This window comes from Psammomys obesus, unplaced genomic scaffold (assembly GCF_907164565.1).
Source record: "Psammomys obesus unplaced genomic scaffold, mPsaObe1.curated_primary_1811, whole genome shotgun sequence".
Lineage (NCBI taxonomy): Eukaryota > Metazoa > Chordata > Mammalia > Rodentia > Muridae > Psammomys > Psammomys obesus.
The window spans coordinates 41,098,327-41,111,072 of NW_026585504.1; the positions used below are offsets into that span (position 1 = coordinate 41,098,327).

Consider the following 12,746-nt stretch of genomic DNA (forward strand, 5'->3'; position numbering starts at 1 on the left):
GAGACTCTGTATGTTATTGAAACTGAACTGGGGTCAATTAAAATGAGATTGTCAATTAAAATGTTATCAAAGCTAACTGTAATCCCCATGATCACGACTAAGAAAATAAAATATACATGGACTAAAAGGATATAATGGAGAGATAAAAATATATGTTGAGAAAAATAAACACAAGAAAGGCAGTACAGAAGGAACAGGGGAAGAAGAACATGTAAGACAGCAACACAGTGCAAGTATTCCTCACTGGTAACAACAGAAATCTAACTGGATTTAGCCCACAACGAAGAGGCAAACAGTGGCAGAGTGCATAAAACATGCTTCTGCTAGAGACTTGGTTTGGTCAGCTCCCTTATTTACCCGTGTTTTCTTGTCAATAATGTGCTATAGCCATTATTGAAACCTGTAGCCATAGCTCCTCAATTCTGTCAGCATTTACTTCATAAAACTTGGGACTTTCTTAATGCGCTCATATATTACAATTCTTATACCTTTTTTTTCAATTCTTCTGTCCCTATGTTTTGACACAGGAAACATCTACAACTCTTGTGTTTTTAACTTAGAGAGTTGATTTTGTCTGTTGTAGTACAACCATCCCTACAGACATTCACACCCAATAAGAGCAGGGGATCTCTGCGAATTCAAGGCAAGCTTGAGTAGCAGAGTGAGACCCTGTCTCAAAATGAACAAACAAATGAACAAAACCTCAAATTTGGCCCTTTGGGAAAAGCAATCAATAAAAGTTATAAACTTCTAGAGACCAAATAAAAAGATGAAATAATTAAAAAGCAGAATCAGGGACCGTATTGACAATTGTAGAATTTTGGTTTCCTTAAAGAACACAGAAATATGATTATGTTTTCATTTTAATCGCAGGTGTGGGGACATGGGGCTGGTTTGGACCGTGCATAGCAGCTATGATTCACCTCCTGCTCTCGCAGAGGCATGGTTTTGCCAGCTGCAGACAGTCTCTGCAATTGTGTGACATTTGAAATTCTGGGAATTTTTCAGAGGGTGTACAAATGCTAGGGCCTGAGAGGGAGGACAGGTGGTAACTGGTCTTTCAGGGGTTGGATGTGTTTTATTAGTAGTCATGCTCAAAGAAGTACAAGTTACAGGAGATCCGAAACCCTCTTTGGCCTCTGCACGTACGTGAACACATGTGCACATACACACATACACATAGTTTAAAAATCTGAAGAATCTTAAACATGCACACATGCAGTCACACACACACACACACACACACACACACACACACACACACACACACCTAAAAGCTAATAAACTCAGCAAAGTTGCAGGGAACAACATGCAGTGAAGGACAGCAACAATAAAGTGAAAAGACAACCTACAGAACAAGAAAAAAGTATTTAAAAACAATGTCTGCTAAGGGCCCAGTATGCAGTTAAGTAAAGAACTCCTACAACTCATCGAGAGAGAGAGAGAGAGAGAGAGAGAGAGAGAGTAATGATTCTACTTAAATGTGGACAGAGGGCTGGAGAGGTAGCTCAGAGGTTGAGAGCACTTGTTGCTCTTACAGAAAGAGGACCCAGGTTCAATTCTCAGCAGCCACATGGTGGCTCATAACTGTCCAAAACTCCAGCTTCTACAGATCCAATGCCTCCTTCTGACCTCTTGGGTATGTGATGCGCAGACACACATGTGGGCAAAACATTAACATACTAAACGTAAAAAGTCACTTTATGTGCATACTTCATACCCCTAGGACAGCAAGAAAAAAAAAAAAAAAACCACACTTACACTAGGATAAATGTCAAGCAAATGGAGCATACATATGTTACTGTTAAAAATGACAATTACTTAGTGTGACGTTCAGGAAGCATGGCACCACATGACAAGCAACCACACTGGTAGCTACACATCCAAAGGATGTAAGCAGGACTCATGAGTGTTCCCAGTGTACTTACTAGTCTCCATGGCTACAAGGTGGACACAACTCAAATGTCCACTAACACATGAATGGATTAAAAAACTGTAACACACAAAGATGTGTGTGTGTGTGTGTGTGTGAGAGAGAGAGAGAGAGAGACAGACAGAATAATACAGTAACTAAAAAAAAAAAAGCACGAGCAATGTTACAAAGTAAATGAATCTTGAAAACATGCTAGGTCAAAGAAGTCATACATAAAAGGCCACTTATCAAATTGTTCCATTTATATGAAACAGCAGAGTCATCAATGCCACAGGAACAGCAGACAGTGGTTGTCAGGACAAACAATGGGATGGATAAAAGTAGCTGCTTAATATACCCTGGGTTTTATTTTAGGGTAATGAAAATATTTGCAACTAGACAGACGGTAGTTGCACAACAGTGTAAATGTACTAAATGCCACTGAAATGTTTATTTTTGGATGGCTCATTATTTGTGAAGTGAATGTCACTTCAATTAAAAAATATTAAGAGGGGTAGGAGAGATATAGCTCAGAGGTTAAGAGCACTGGCTGCTCTTTCAGAGGTCCTGAGTGTAATTTGCAGCAACCACAAGGTGGCTCATAACCATCTATAATGAGATCCGGTGCCCTCTTCTGGCCTGCATGTGTACATGCAGACAGAACATTATATACATAATAAATTAAAAAATCTTTAAAAAAATCTTAAGAAGAGCAATGATTCTAAAAGTGTCATCTCTCTCTCAAGAAAACTAAAGCATTATTCAGAGTTGAAGCTGCCCTGAAGATGTCACATTTTGCTTATGCAGCATTTTTAAACAGTTACCAGTGTTTATAACTAGGCAGTTCTTCAAAGTATCTGAACTCTGGGCTTGTAAATTTCCTTATGAACAAAACTGGCCATTGTCAAGCAGCAGCTGCTTCCTTGAAAATGAGCCTTTCCCACTCTTTACTGTCCATTACAGCCGCACTGGATTATTTTAAGAGGAATTAAGAATGAAATCAGCCCATCACTTATAGCCATGCTCTAGAGCAAGTGTCTACTGCAGCTCATGGCTCACTTCTGCTCCACACATCCCTCTTCATGGGTCTGATGAAACTCCTGCTCTGTTTTGTCTTATGAAAGACAGAATCCCCAAACTTTGGCATATAAAAAACTAAGGTAATCACTTATATCCTGAATTTCAAATTCATTTTCAAATTCAAATTTCAAATTGACAAGTGTCCAAGTAGTTTCATTACTTGAATTCTGTAACTTCGGACTGAAAGCAAGGCAAAATGTACCTTAAGGTTCCATGTGTCCTCCGCTCTGGCTCACCTGGAGGACAGTGTTGAGGTAGACACACACTACTCTCCTACGCATGCCTGGTCTAGAGGACATTATCAAGATTCCTATGAAAGCATTGGCCCGGGTGGTGGTGATCTGCCATCTTCCCCCCACAGAACTTTCCATTGTTTTTAGAAAGTAGTTTAGCCTTGGAGACATAGAGGTCTTTGCTACAGGGTGCAGATGGGGAGAAGAAGCAAACAAGCATAATTCCCTGAAAATTTGACCTGCACTAGGGCATGGTCTCATAAACTTGGCACTTCAGCACATGTTTCCACCAGCAGGCATTGGTCCGACTGCACAGATTACCGTGAAGCATGTGGATGACACGGGAGGCATGCCACAAGTTGTCTCCTTCGACTGTGCTCTGCTACACTGAACGTCATGAATACTGGCATTGCCTCAACACTGTGTGTGAACTCCATGTCTACTATGAATTTTGGTAATTTTTGCAATATTTCAAATTTTCAATATTCTATCTGCAGTGGTCTGTGGCTAGGTTACTATTATAATTGGGGTGCCACAATCAACCACAGGAAAAGGTGAACTTAATTGATAAGTCATGTGTGTGACTTAACTGAGTTGGGGTGACTGTGGGAAGCTTCTGAGTGATCTAACTGGCTTTTGTTCCCTCTCCTCCTTGAGCCTCTCTATTCTGCAGGACTCCAGATTACTGAAATTAGGTAAATTAATAACCAACCCCACAGTGGCATCTAAATGTTCAAGTGAAAGAAAAAGCCACATGTCTGTAATCTTAAATGAGATGTTAGAACATGATTAAACTTAGTGAGGCAGGCATGCTGAAAGCAAGACAGACTAAAGGAAATTCTCTTCTACCAAACAACCAGCCACATCTCCAGAGAAAAAGTCCCCGCAGGAAGTTAAATGTGCTTCTCATGAACTACAGGAAAGTGATAGCCAACTGCCAACACGCGGGACCCAACCAGCCACAGCATCCCACAAGACAACAACTGGTCCAGGGCAAGATTCACATCCGTCTCATCATCTGGCGTTTCAGAGAAGTCGAAAACATCAGACACTAGCAGAGGGTGGTTTGTGTGTTTTAGGAAAAACCTGCCTCTATTACAAGGACAACTGGCGAAGGGCGACCCCACACAGCAGACTCTCAGGTAGAAGAAATAGCTTCCTGTTGGAAGAAGATGCCATCGATGACTTTCAGAGCTAGAGAGAACTCTGTGCCAGGTTCAGAGCTGCAGAGGACAGGCTGCCCTCCTGTAAGGACAGATGCAGCCCTGACATAAATTAGAAGCCAGTGCTCACTCAGGTCACCCAAGAGCTCTGATCAAGTTGTACAAAGACAGAAACAATGTTTTCATGCCCACTGACACAATGTCTATCCCAGAGCCTGCAGCCCAAGGAGTAATTGTGACTTTCAAATCTTATTATTTGAGAAATACATAATAATTAATTAACACAATAGTTGCCAAAATTGGAAACCTTTTAGAAAGGATTCAATACTCTAGATGCTCAAATTGAAGACATATATACAGAGAAGGTCAAACATTAACAGGAAGTTGACCCTAGTCTTTTTCAGACAGTTTTGAGGGGTTCAAGACTGTAGCAGGAGGAACAGAAGTGGTGGGTGGGAGAGTCAGAAATAGCTGTCGTGGCACTAATGCTGTGACAGGCTCTAGAGGGGGATGAGCTGCTCTCTACCCGGGAGGAGTGAATGTTTTCTTGAGATGGAATCTTCTCCAGAGAATATCACAGATTCATTCTGGTTTTTAAAAGGAGCCCGGCCATGGGAAAGGTGCCACCCAACTACGTCACATGCCACAGAGACATCCCGCATGAAAGGACCGTGACTGGGGAAGCTTGCCAGTCACCTCAACTACCAGCCATCAGTGTGACGGTCAGCAGCCACCAATGTCAGAGCAAGACCCTCAGCCAGCTGCAAAGGTACTATCTGTTGAAGGCCTGACAACTGACACTGCAGTGTTGCTGCACCCTGAGCACGCAGCACAGTGTACACACGGCTCTAAGGGTACCAGGAGAGCAGGGTGTGGACCTGAATGTTTTGTATGTCTTGCTTAACTGTGGTGGTCTGGAACCAAAGCCCACAGTGTCTGTACAGTATTCCCGGTCTTTAGCCTTCAAGCTCTGCAAACTCCTCCTCTTTTCTCTTAGAGCCACAGAGTAATGTGGCTTCAGTAAAGGAGGTATCTAAGGACCTCTTAGTGGAGGTGATTAATATGAGTCATGGGGCAGATGTGAGACCATTACCTGACCATTACATTGTAAGACAGGAACTCCACTACCACAGATCAACATACTCTGCCACGCAAAACCTCAATGCCTGCTCCAAATGAACCAGAGACTGAGCTCTATGTGGTACGGGTTGTGATTTTTTTCTTCTCATCTTTACATACAAATTCCATAAGGCACAAAGTAGCTTGCACTTGATTTTCTTTTGGTATGAGAATGAAAACCAGGTCCTTGTATATGCCAGGCCAGAGCTCCACCACTGAGCTATATCCCTACAGCTCACTAATGTATCTTCAAGAAGTGAGAAAGTTATCACTTTTGAGAAAACAGCAGACTTAGCGAGTCTTGAGAACGCCATACATTCAGGCTTAGTAACTCTGTGAACAGGTGACTTCTTGTTTCCATAGGTTAGCCCACTATGAGAGGGTCAGTAGGAGCTCTGAAGAAGGGAATTCTGAGACTAGAATTTAGTCTAGAGTGTCCCTGCTAACTGGGCTATGCCAGATGGCCTGCCAAATAAACTAGCAATGACTGAATTCCTATATTTTAGCAAAGAGGAAAGATGCCAGGACATACTACTATCAAAAAAGCCTTCAACTTAGAACTTCCATGCTATTAAAATCAAACTATAAAATGCCACCAACATGGAAGTCTGAGACATGAAAAGATGTCCAATACCTAGAAAAGATTGTGTTAAAACACATAGTTTGCTTTTACCATTTTAAAATTGTTAGTATGTAAATATCTGGAATACCTCCAGATATTTCTGGAGGTATGTAATATAAAATGTTAATTGTAATTAATTACTGGTATTAGTGATAATTACTAATAGTAATTAATATTAATTAAAATTACAGAAAACATATAGGTTATGAGAAAGCATTGTCTTTTGTTTGTTTTTTATTTTTTTCAAGACAGGGTTTCTCTGTGCATCCCTGGCTGCCCTGGACTCACTTTGTACACGTTGTAGAGCAGGCTGGCTGGGAACTCAGAGATCCACCTGCCTCTGCCTCCTGAGTACTGGGATTAAAGGCATTTGCCACCACCACCCCACTTGGGGAGAGCATCTTCTATAAATTATATTTCTATGATGTTTGAATTTTTAAAATCACATGTGTAATCTGCATAATCAGAAAAAGAAATGGAAAAATAAGATGAAAATGAAAAAAAGTTTCACTTTTATTTGTTTGGATTTTGTTAAGGCAGGGTTTCGCTGTGTAACCCTGCCTGTCCTAGAACCAGCTCTGGAGACCAGGCTGGCCTGGAACTTACAGAGATTTGACTGTCTCTGCCTGCCAAGTGCTGAGATTAAAGGCATGTGTCATCACTGCCCAGCAAAAGCTTTTTTTTTTTTTTTTTTTTTTAATTTAACAAAAGGTGAAAGAGAAGGGAGGTTCCATGATGGAAAGTGGTGCTATGAAGCCACCTTCTAAGGTGCACTGAGGCACCACAACATGTCTGGGGCTCAGCCTCACCTCGAGGACTTGTCTCCTAAGCCTCTGTACTTGAGCACACAACTTTCCATACTTAAGCACTGAAGAGTGGCTGCTGCACAGTCTAAAACCGTATGATCTAAAGTTGGTGTTAATAATTTATTTCAATTGAGGGACATCTGGGTTGTTTCAAGATTTTGGTTATTGCGAATAAAGCTGCTACGAACATGGTTGAGCAAATGTCTTTGTTGTATACTTGAACATCTTTTGGTATATGTCTAGGAGTGGTCTAGCTGGATCTTGAGGTAGCACTATTCCTAATTGTCTGAGAAAGCACCAAATTTGGAATTTCCAAAGTGGTTATACAAGGTTACATTCCCACCAAAAATGGAGGAGGGTTCCCCTTTTCCCATATCATCTCCAGCATGTGTTGTCACTTGAGTTCTTGATCTTCGTCATTCTGATGGGTGTAAGGTGAAATCATGGGGTCGTTTTATTTACATTTCCCTGATGAGTAAGAACGAGCATTTCTTTAAGTGTTTTTCTGCCATTCAATATTCCTCTATTGAGAATTCTCTGTTTAGCTCTGTACCCCATTGTTTAATTGGACTGCTTGATTTGTTGCTGTTTAATTTCTTGAGTTCTTTACATATTCTGGATATTAGCTCTCTGTGAGATATAACCAAAATCTGGAAACAACCCAGATGTCCCTCAGTTGAGGAATGGCTACAGAAATTGTGGTACATTTACACAATGGAATACTACTCAGCAATTAAAAACAAGGAAATCATGAAATTTGCAGGCAAATGGTAGGAACTAGAAAAGATCATCCTGAGTGAGCTATCCCAGAGGCAGAAAGACATACGTGGTATATACTTACTTATAAGTGGATATGAGACAAATAATATAGCATAATCATACTAAACTCTATATACCTAAAGAACCTAAGCAAGGAGGAGGATCCTGGGTAAGATGCTCAATCTTCATTCAGAAAGGCAAATGGGACAGACATCAGAAGAAGGTGAAAATAAGGCACAAGGCAGGAGCTTACCACATTGGGCCTCTGAAAGACTACCCAGCAGGGTATTAAAGCAGATGCTGAGACTCATAGCCAAACTTTGGGCAGAGTGCAGGGAATCTTATGAAAGAAGGGGCAAATAGAAAGACCTGGAAGGGTCTGGAGCTCCACAAGGAGAACAACAAAACCAAAAAATATGGGCCTAGGGGTCTTTACTGAGACTGATACTCCAACCAATGACCATTCATGGAGATAACCTGGACCCCCTGAACAGAAGTAGCCCGTGGCAGCTCAGTCTCCAACTGGGCTCCCTAGTAAGGGAAACAGGGGCTGTCTCTGACATGAACTCAGTGGCTAGCTCTTTGATCACCGCCCCCTGAGGGGTGAGCAGCCTGACCAGGCCACAGAGGAAGACTATGAAAGACAGTCCTGATGAGAACTGATAGGCTAAGGTCAGAAGGAAGGGGAGGAGATCCTCTACTATCAGTGGACTGGAGAAGAGGCATGGGAGGATAAAAGGAAGGGAGGGAAGGATTGGAAGAGGATGAGGGTAGGGCTACAGCTGGGATACAAAGTGAATAAATTGTAATAAATAAAAAATTATATTAAAAATAATTTACTTCAGGATGTTCCTCAAAGCACTTTCTGTGTTTGGGCAGGATCCGCAGGATCCTGGTGATGAGCTATCTTGTGTGTTTCCTGAGCACAAGGTTTTGTAACTCAACTGTGCTGCATGGAGGAGCAGCCTGAGTCCAAGGCCTGGGAGTAACTGTGCAAGGTTCCTTTGTCCAAGAAGGCCAAGGCAACATTCCCTGTGACATGCACACAGGGGCGAGGCTCTCTGAATCACTGTCAGTCACCCACTCAGGTGGAAGCTTACCAGGTACTAGCTTCTCAGGAATGAGGAGATCATGTCTAAGCAATGCGAAACAGACCAGGGGACTGACATTTTAAGAGAGGCACAGAATTGAGAAAGTTAGTAATAATTAACTACTAGAGGCAAGACTGTGCTAAAATTTTAGGAAGTGAACAATTTTAGGGGGAAAGCATCTTCTACAATTTTTATTTCTGTGACATTTGTATTTTTTTTTAAGTTACATGATTATCTGTATAATCAGAAAGAAAATGGAAAATAAAATGAAAATGAAAATAAAACCTTTTTCTTTATAAAGAAAAATTAGGTTCAGTGACGGAGAGTGGCACAGTGACACTATGTCAAGGAGCATGGAGATCTACAGCTGAGTAGGATGGTCCTGGTTTTGCAGCGCAGACTGCCTCCAACCTTTGACCATCTTTCTGCCTCAGCCTCCTGGACATATGTGCCCCACCAGGCCAATGACTAGTTAAAGCAACTCTCTTGAAAAATTGCTTTTTTCTGAAGAATTCCATCTCGTCACTGTTCTTTCTCCAGATGGAAATGATGACTGCCTCGAAACTCTTTGGTCTCCAAGGCTGCTGTTGTGCCTTTAGGGTTTCTCTGGAGGTTACCTAGCTTTACCCTACTCTCACTAACTTATGAGAAAAATCTAGACTTTTGTCTGTACTAAAATGTCTGCTGCATCTAGTTTATATCTCAAAGGATGATTTTTTTGGAAAGTTAAAATTTTTGTTTGGTTAGACATTATCTGTGATGATCAAGGGAAGTTCTCTGAAATGGAATTCCTTTCCCTGCAGTGTTTACTGTTCCTACTTTCACAGTCAGATCCTCATCTGGATTCTTACTGGGTAGAAGCTCACAGGGTGTTTTGTGTTTCCGGTGTGGGTTGCTTCCTCACTGAGGCAGGGGAGCCTATCTGTGAATTTCTGCATAAAACCAGCAGGGGGAGCACACTCCACAGAAAGCTTCTAGCAGCCTCTGCTTCAAGGGCAAGGCTCCTGCCACAGCAGGTGGGTACACACTCCGCACGTACCTGTTTCTCAAGGCTTGGTTTGCTAAGCTGTACAGTTTGAGGTCCAGCGAGTCTTGTCCCTGGAGTAGCTATCACAATGCTGGTGAGCTGGGCCATGGGGAATGTTTTGGCTATGGTTGCAGTCTGTCCATTGACAACACGGACGGGGTGGATGGAATTCTGGGAGGTGGGGAGGGTTGTGGGTGTAAACTTGGTCAGCATGACAGGCCTCTGGATAAGCTGAGGAGCTGCAAGCATGGGAGGAGGCGCTGGAGCGATAGGAATGTTATTCTGGGCCACAGGCTTGGGTCGAACCTGGGAGAGAGAGAAAAAGAGTTCTGTTTTACTAGAAGAGGCAAGTATTACAGCATTTCCAAGCAGACTGGTACCAAATGTGGCCCATGACAGCCTTCTAAGTCTGGATGTTTAGCTTAACTTAAAGTGATGCTGTGAAGGCTTCTGCTGACATAGTAGCAGGAACTACATTTAACACTGTTACCAACATCCATGGGCATATCCCTAAAAACACAAAAGCTTCATCTATCAACATACCACATTCATTTCACTGTTTGAAAAACATGGACTAAACCTCTGATTCTTTACTCAAAACTTTTCATAGGCTGTGTGAGAATGAAAGCACACTTTATACGTGCCCAGGATGGCAATATGATACCTTTTTTTGTTTTGTTTTTTTTTTTTTTTGAGACAGGGTTTCTCTGTGTACCCTTGGCTGTCCTGGACTCATTTTGTAGACCATGCTGTCCTCTAACTCACAGCATTCCCCTTACCTCTGCCTCCCTGAGTACTGCGACTAAAGGTCTGAGCCATCCCACCCGGCTAAATGTAGACTCGTGAAGGAATTGTGAATGCACTTTCTCTATCACTCCAGAACGGTCTGTGTCCCTTCCCCATACTCAGTCTACCGTACTTCCCGTATGGACACTGTATAACTCCCTATAGGCATCTGTGATGGATGCTGCTCCTCCATGGCTGAGAACTACATCTTGAAAATCAGCATATGCAGGGCACAATAGCTTAGTACCATGCTTGCTTCCAACAGTACTTATTAAAGATCTATCCGGTAAAGAACAGGATGACCTTCTCTCATGCTAGCACTGTGCAACCCTTCACAGACAGACTCCTTTCTCTTCTTTGTCTGAAAACTCCAGCCTCAGAGAGTATTGACCTTTCTATTGGACAGACTGCCTGGCATTGAGCAGGGTCAGTTCAGCTACTGGTAGAACTTTCAGGGGTTAGGGGCAGCAGTACTGCTTTGGACTGGTAAAAAAGCCCAATGCAGACCCCTTCTCCAACTTCCGTGAGCCAGGTTCCACGATGGCTCGCCTGGCTGTAGATTCTCCTTCTACTCCTCCTAGCAAAGGGAAAAGATATCAACGGTGTTGAGTATCTCCTTTTCCGACTGCTAGGACAGTTTTGGCTGTATTTCCCCCAACCAAAGTGATGCTTCCATGGTATTATCTTGGCTGCTTTACAATTAGGTAGTTTTGCTTCACCTTCAACATGGGCATTGGCAGGCCCATGAGGCTCTCATGCCACTTCACCACTGCTCACCTGTGGAAGAAAGTTTGGACGTGGAGTGAGTCTAGGAGGAGGGATAAACTGTGGTACTTTGATGGGCTGAGGGGGTGTTGCTTGAACCTGCTAAAAAACAGGGAAAGATACATAAACCTGAGGGCAGTCACAATTTAGGGTTAAAGGCAGACACACAAAGGACACGGGTGTATTTGTTCCACATCACACAGAATTCCCATCAGCTCTTTCCTTACAGTTCACCACATAAATTAACACTGCTTTAGAAACTATTTCCTTTCCTACCTGCACACTGTCCCATAAAATGATCGACCACACTCCTGTCTCCACATGCTTTATGCAGAATACAGTAGACTCAGCAGAATAGAGTGGACTCATGAACTCTTAGACTTATATATTTTAAGAGTCAAAACTATATCTAAAGTAAAATCAAATTTGCTGTCTGACCAAATGGATCCCTCAAAAGATACAAGCTTTACCAACAAAGAATGGCTTTCTTTCTACAGAGAGGTTTTTTTCTTTTTCTTTTTCGAGACAGGGTTTCTCTGTGCAGTGCTGGCTGTCCTGGAACCGGTGTGTGTGGACCAGGCTGGCCTCAAACTCACAGAGATCTGCCTCTGTATCCCATGTACTGGGATTAAAGGTGTTGCCCCACCACGCTCTGTCCACAGAAAACTTTTGAACCCTAGTATGTGCCTGAGTGATAGGGCTGCATCTCTATGGATTCCTGGGTAAGCGACAAAGCTTCACTTTGTTTTTACTCATCATTATTCAAAAAGCTACCAAGAGCTTTGTCATCTGAATAGGATACCTGAGTATCACAATTTGGACCTAGTCTTCATAAACTCCCAGGAACAAGAATCTAAATGGCTTGATCATGAAATCTCACAGACAATCTTGTTTAAGCATTTTTTTTTTTTTTTTTTTTTTTGCAGGCAATCCTCTTTCTGGTAGGACTTGGCCTTTAGCACATTAATCAGAGTTTCTTGAATATTTTTAAAGTGTGCCCCAACCAATTCTAAGTACTGTCTGGCTTCATTCAGTTAAGAGGAATAATGAACTGAAAGGATGTAGCAGAGGGTCTTCCTCTGAGCAGGACACAGCATACAGAGTTTCAGCACTCAGATTTGGGAAGCCCCCGCTCTCTTCCCCAGAGTGGACAGAGTGGAGGGAAAGAGAAGCAGAACAGTGTGTGCTTCTGTGGAGGCCGCTTTCCCTCTAAGACCAAGTCCTACTTTGACCTCAGACAGTACACTAAATATGGTCCTTGGTTGTCAAGAGACCTCTGTAGTTAAGTGACAGGCTCCTAAGGGAGTTTGCTTTGCCAGGAGAATGATGGGAACTAAGAACCCAGCAGGAGCCTAAAGTGGACGCCCTCCACAATGCACACCT

At 42.5% G+C, this 12,746-nt stretch overlaps 1 protein-coding gene across 11 annotated transcripts in view; it reads right to left on the minus strand.

Moving 5' to 3' along the window:
- The window catches only part of Phf21a (PHD finger protein 21A), a 180,390-nt gene that overhangs the window by 25,153 nt on the left and 142,491 nt on the right, over positions 1–12,746 (minus strand). For 9 of the 11 annotated variants that reach the window (XM_055600423.1, XM_055600450.1, XM_055600468.1 and 6 more), the window contains 2 exons: positions 11,376–11,465; positions 9,825–10,118 (listed from right to left, as the gene is read on the minus strand). In XM_055600423.1, the coding sequence (XP_055456398.1) occupies positions 9,825–10,118; positions 11,376–11,465 (384 nt within the window). The remainder of the gene's footprint in view (positions 1–9,824; positions 10,119–11,375; positions 11,466–12,746) is intronic. The other 2 variants (XM_055600433.1, XM_055600459.1) reach the window with 1 other exon arrangement.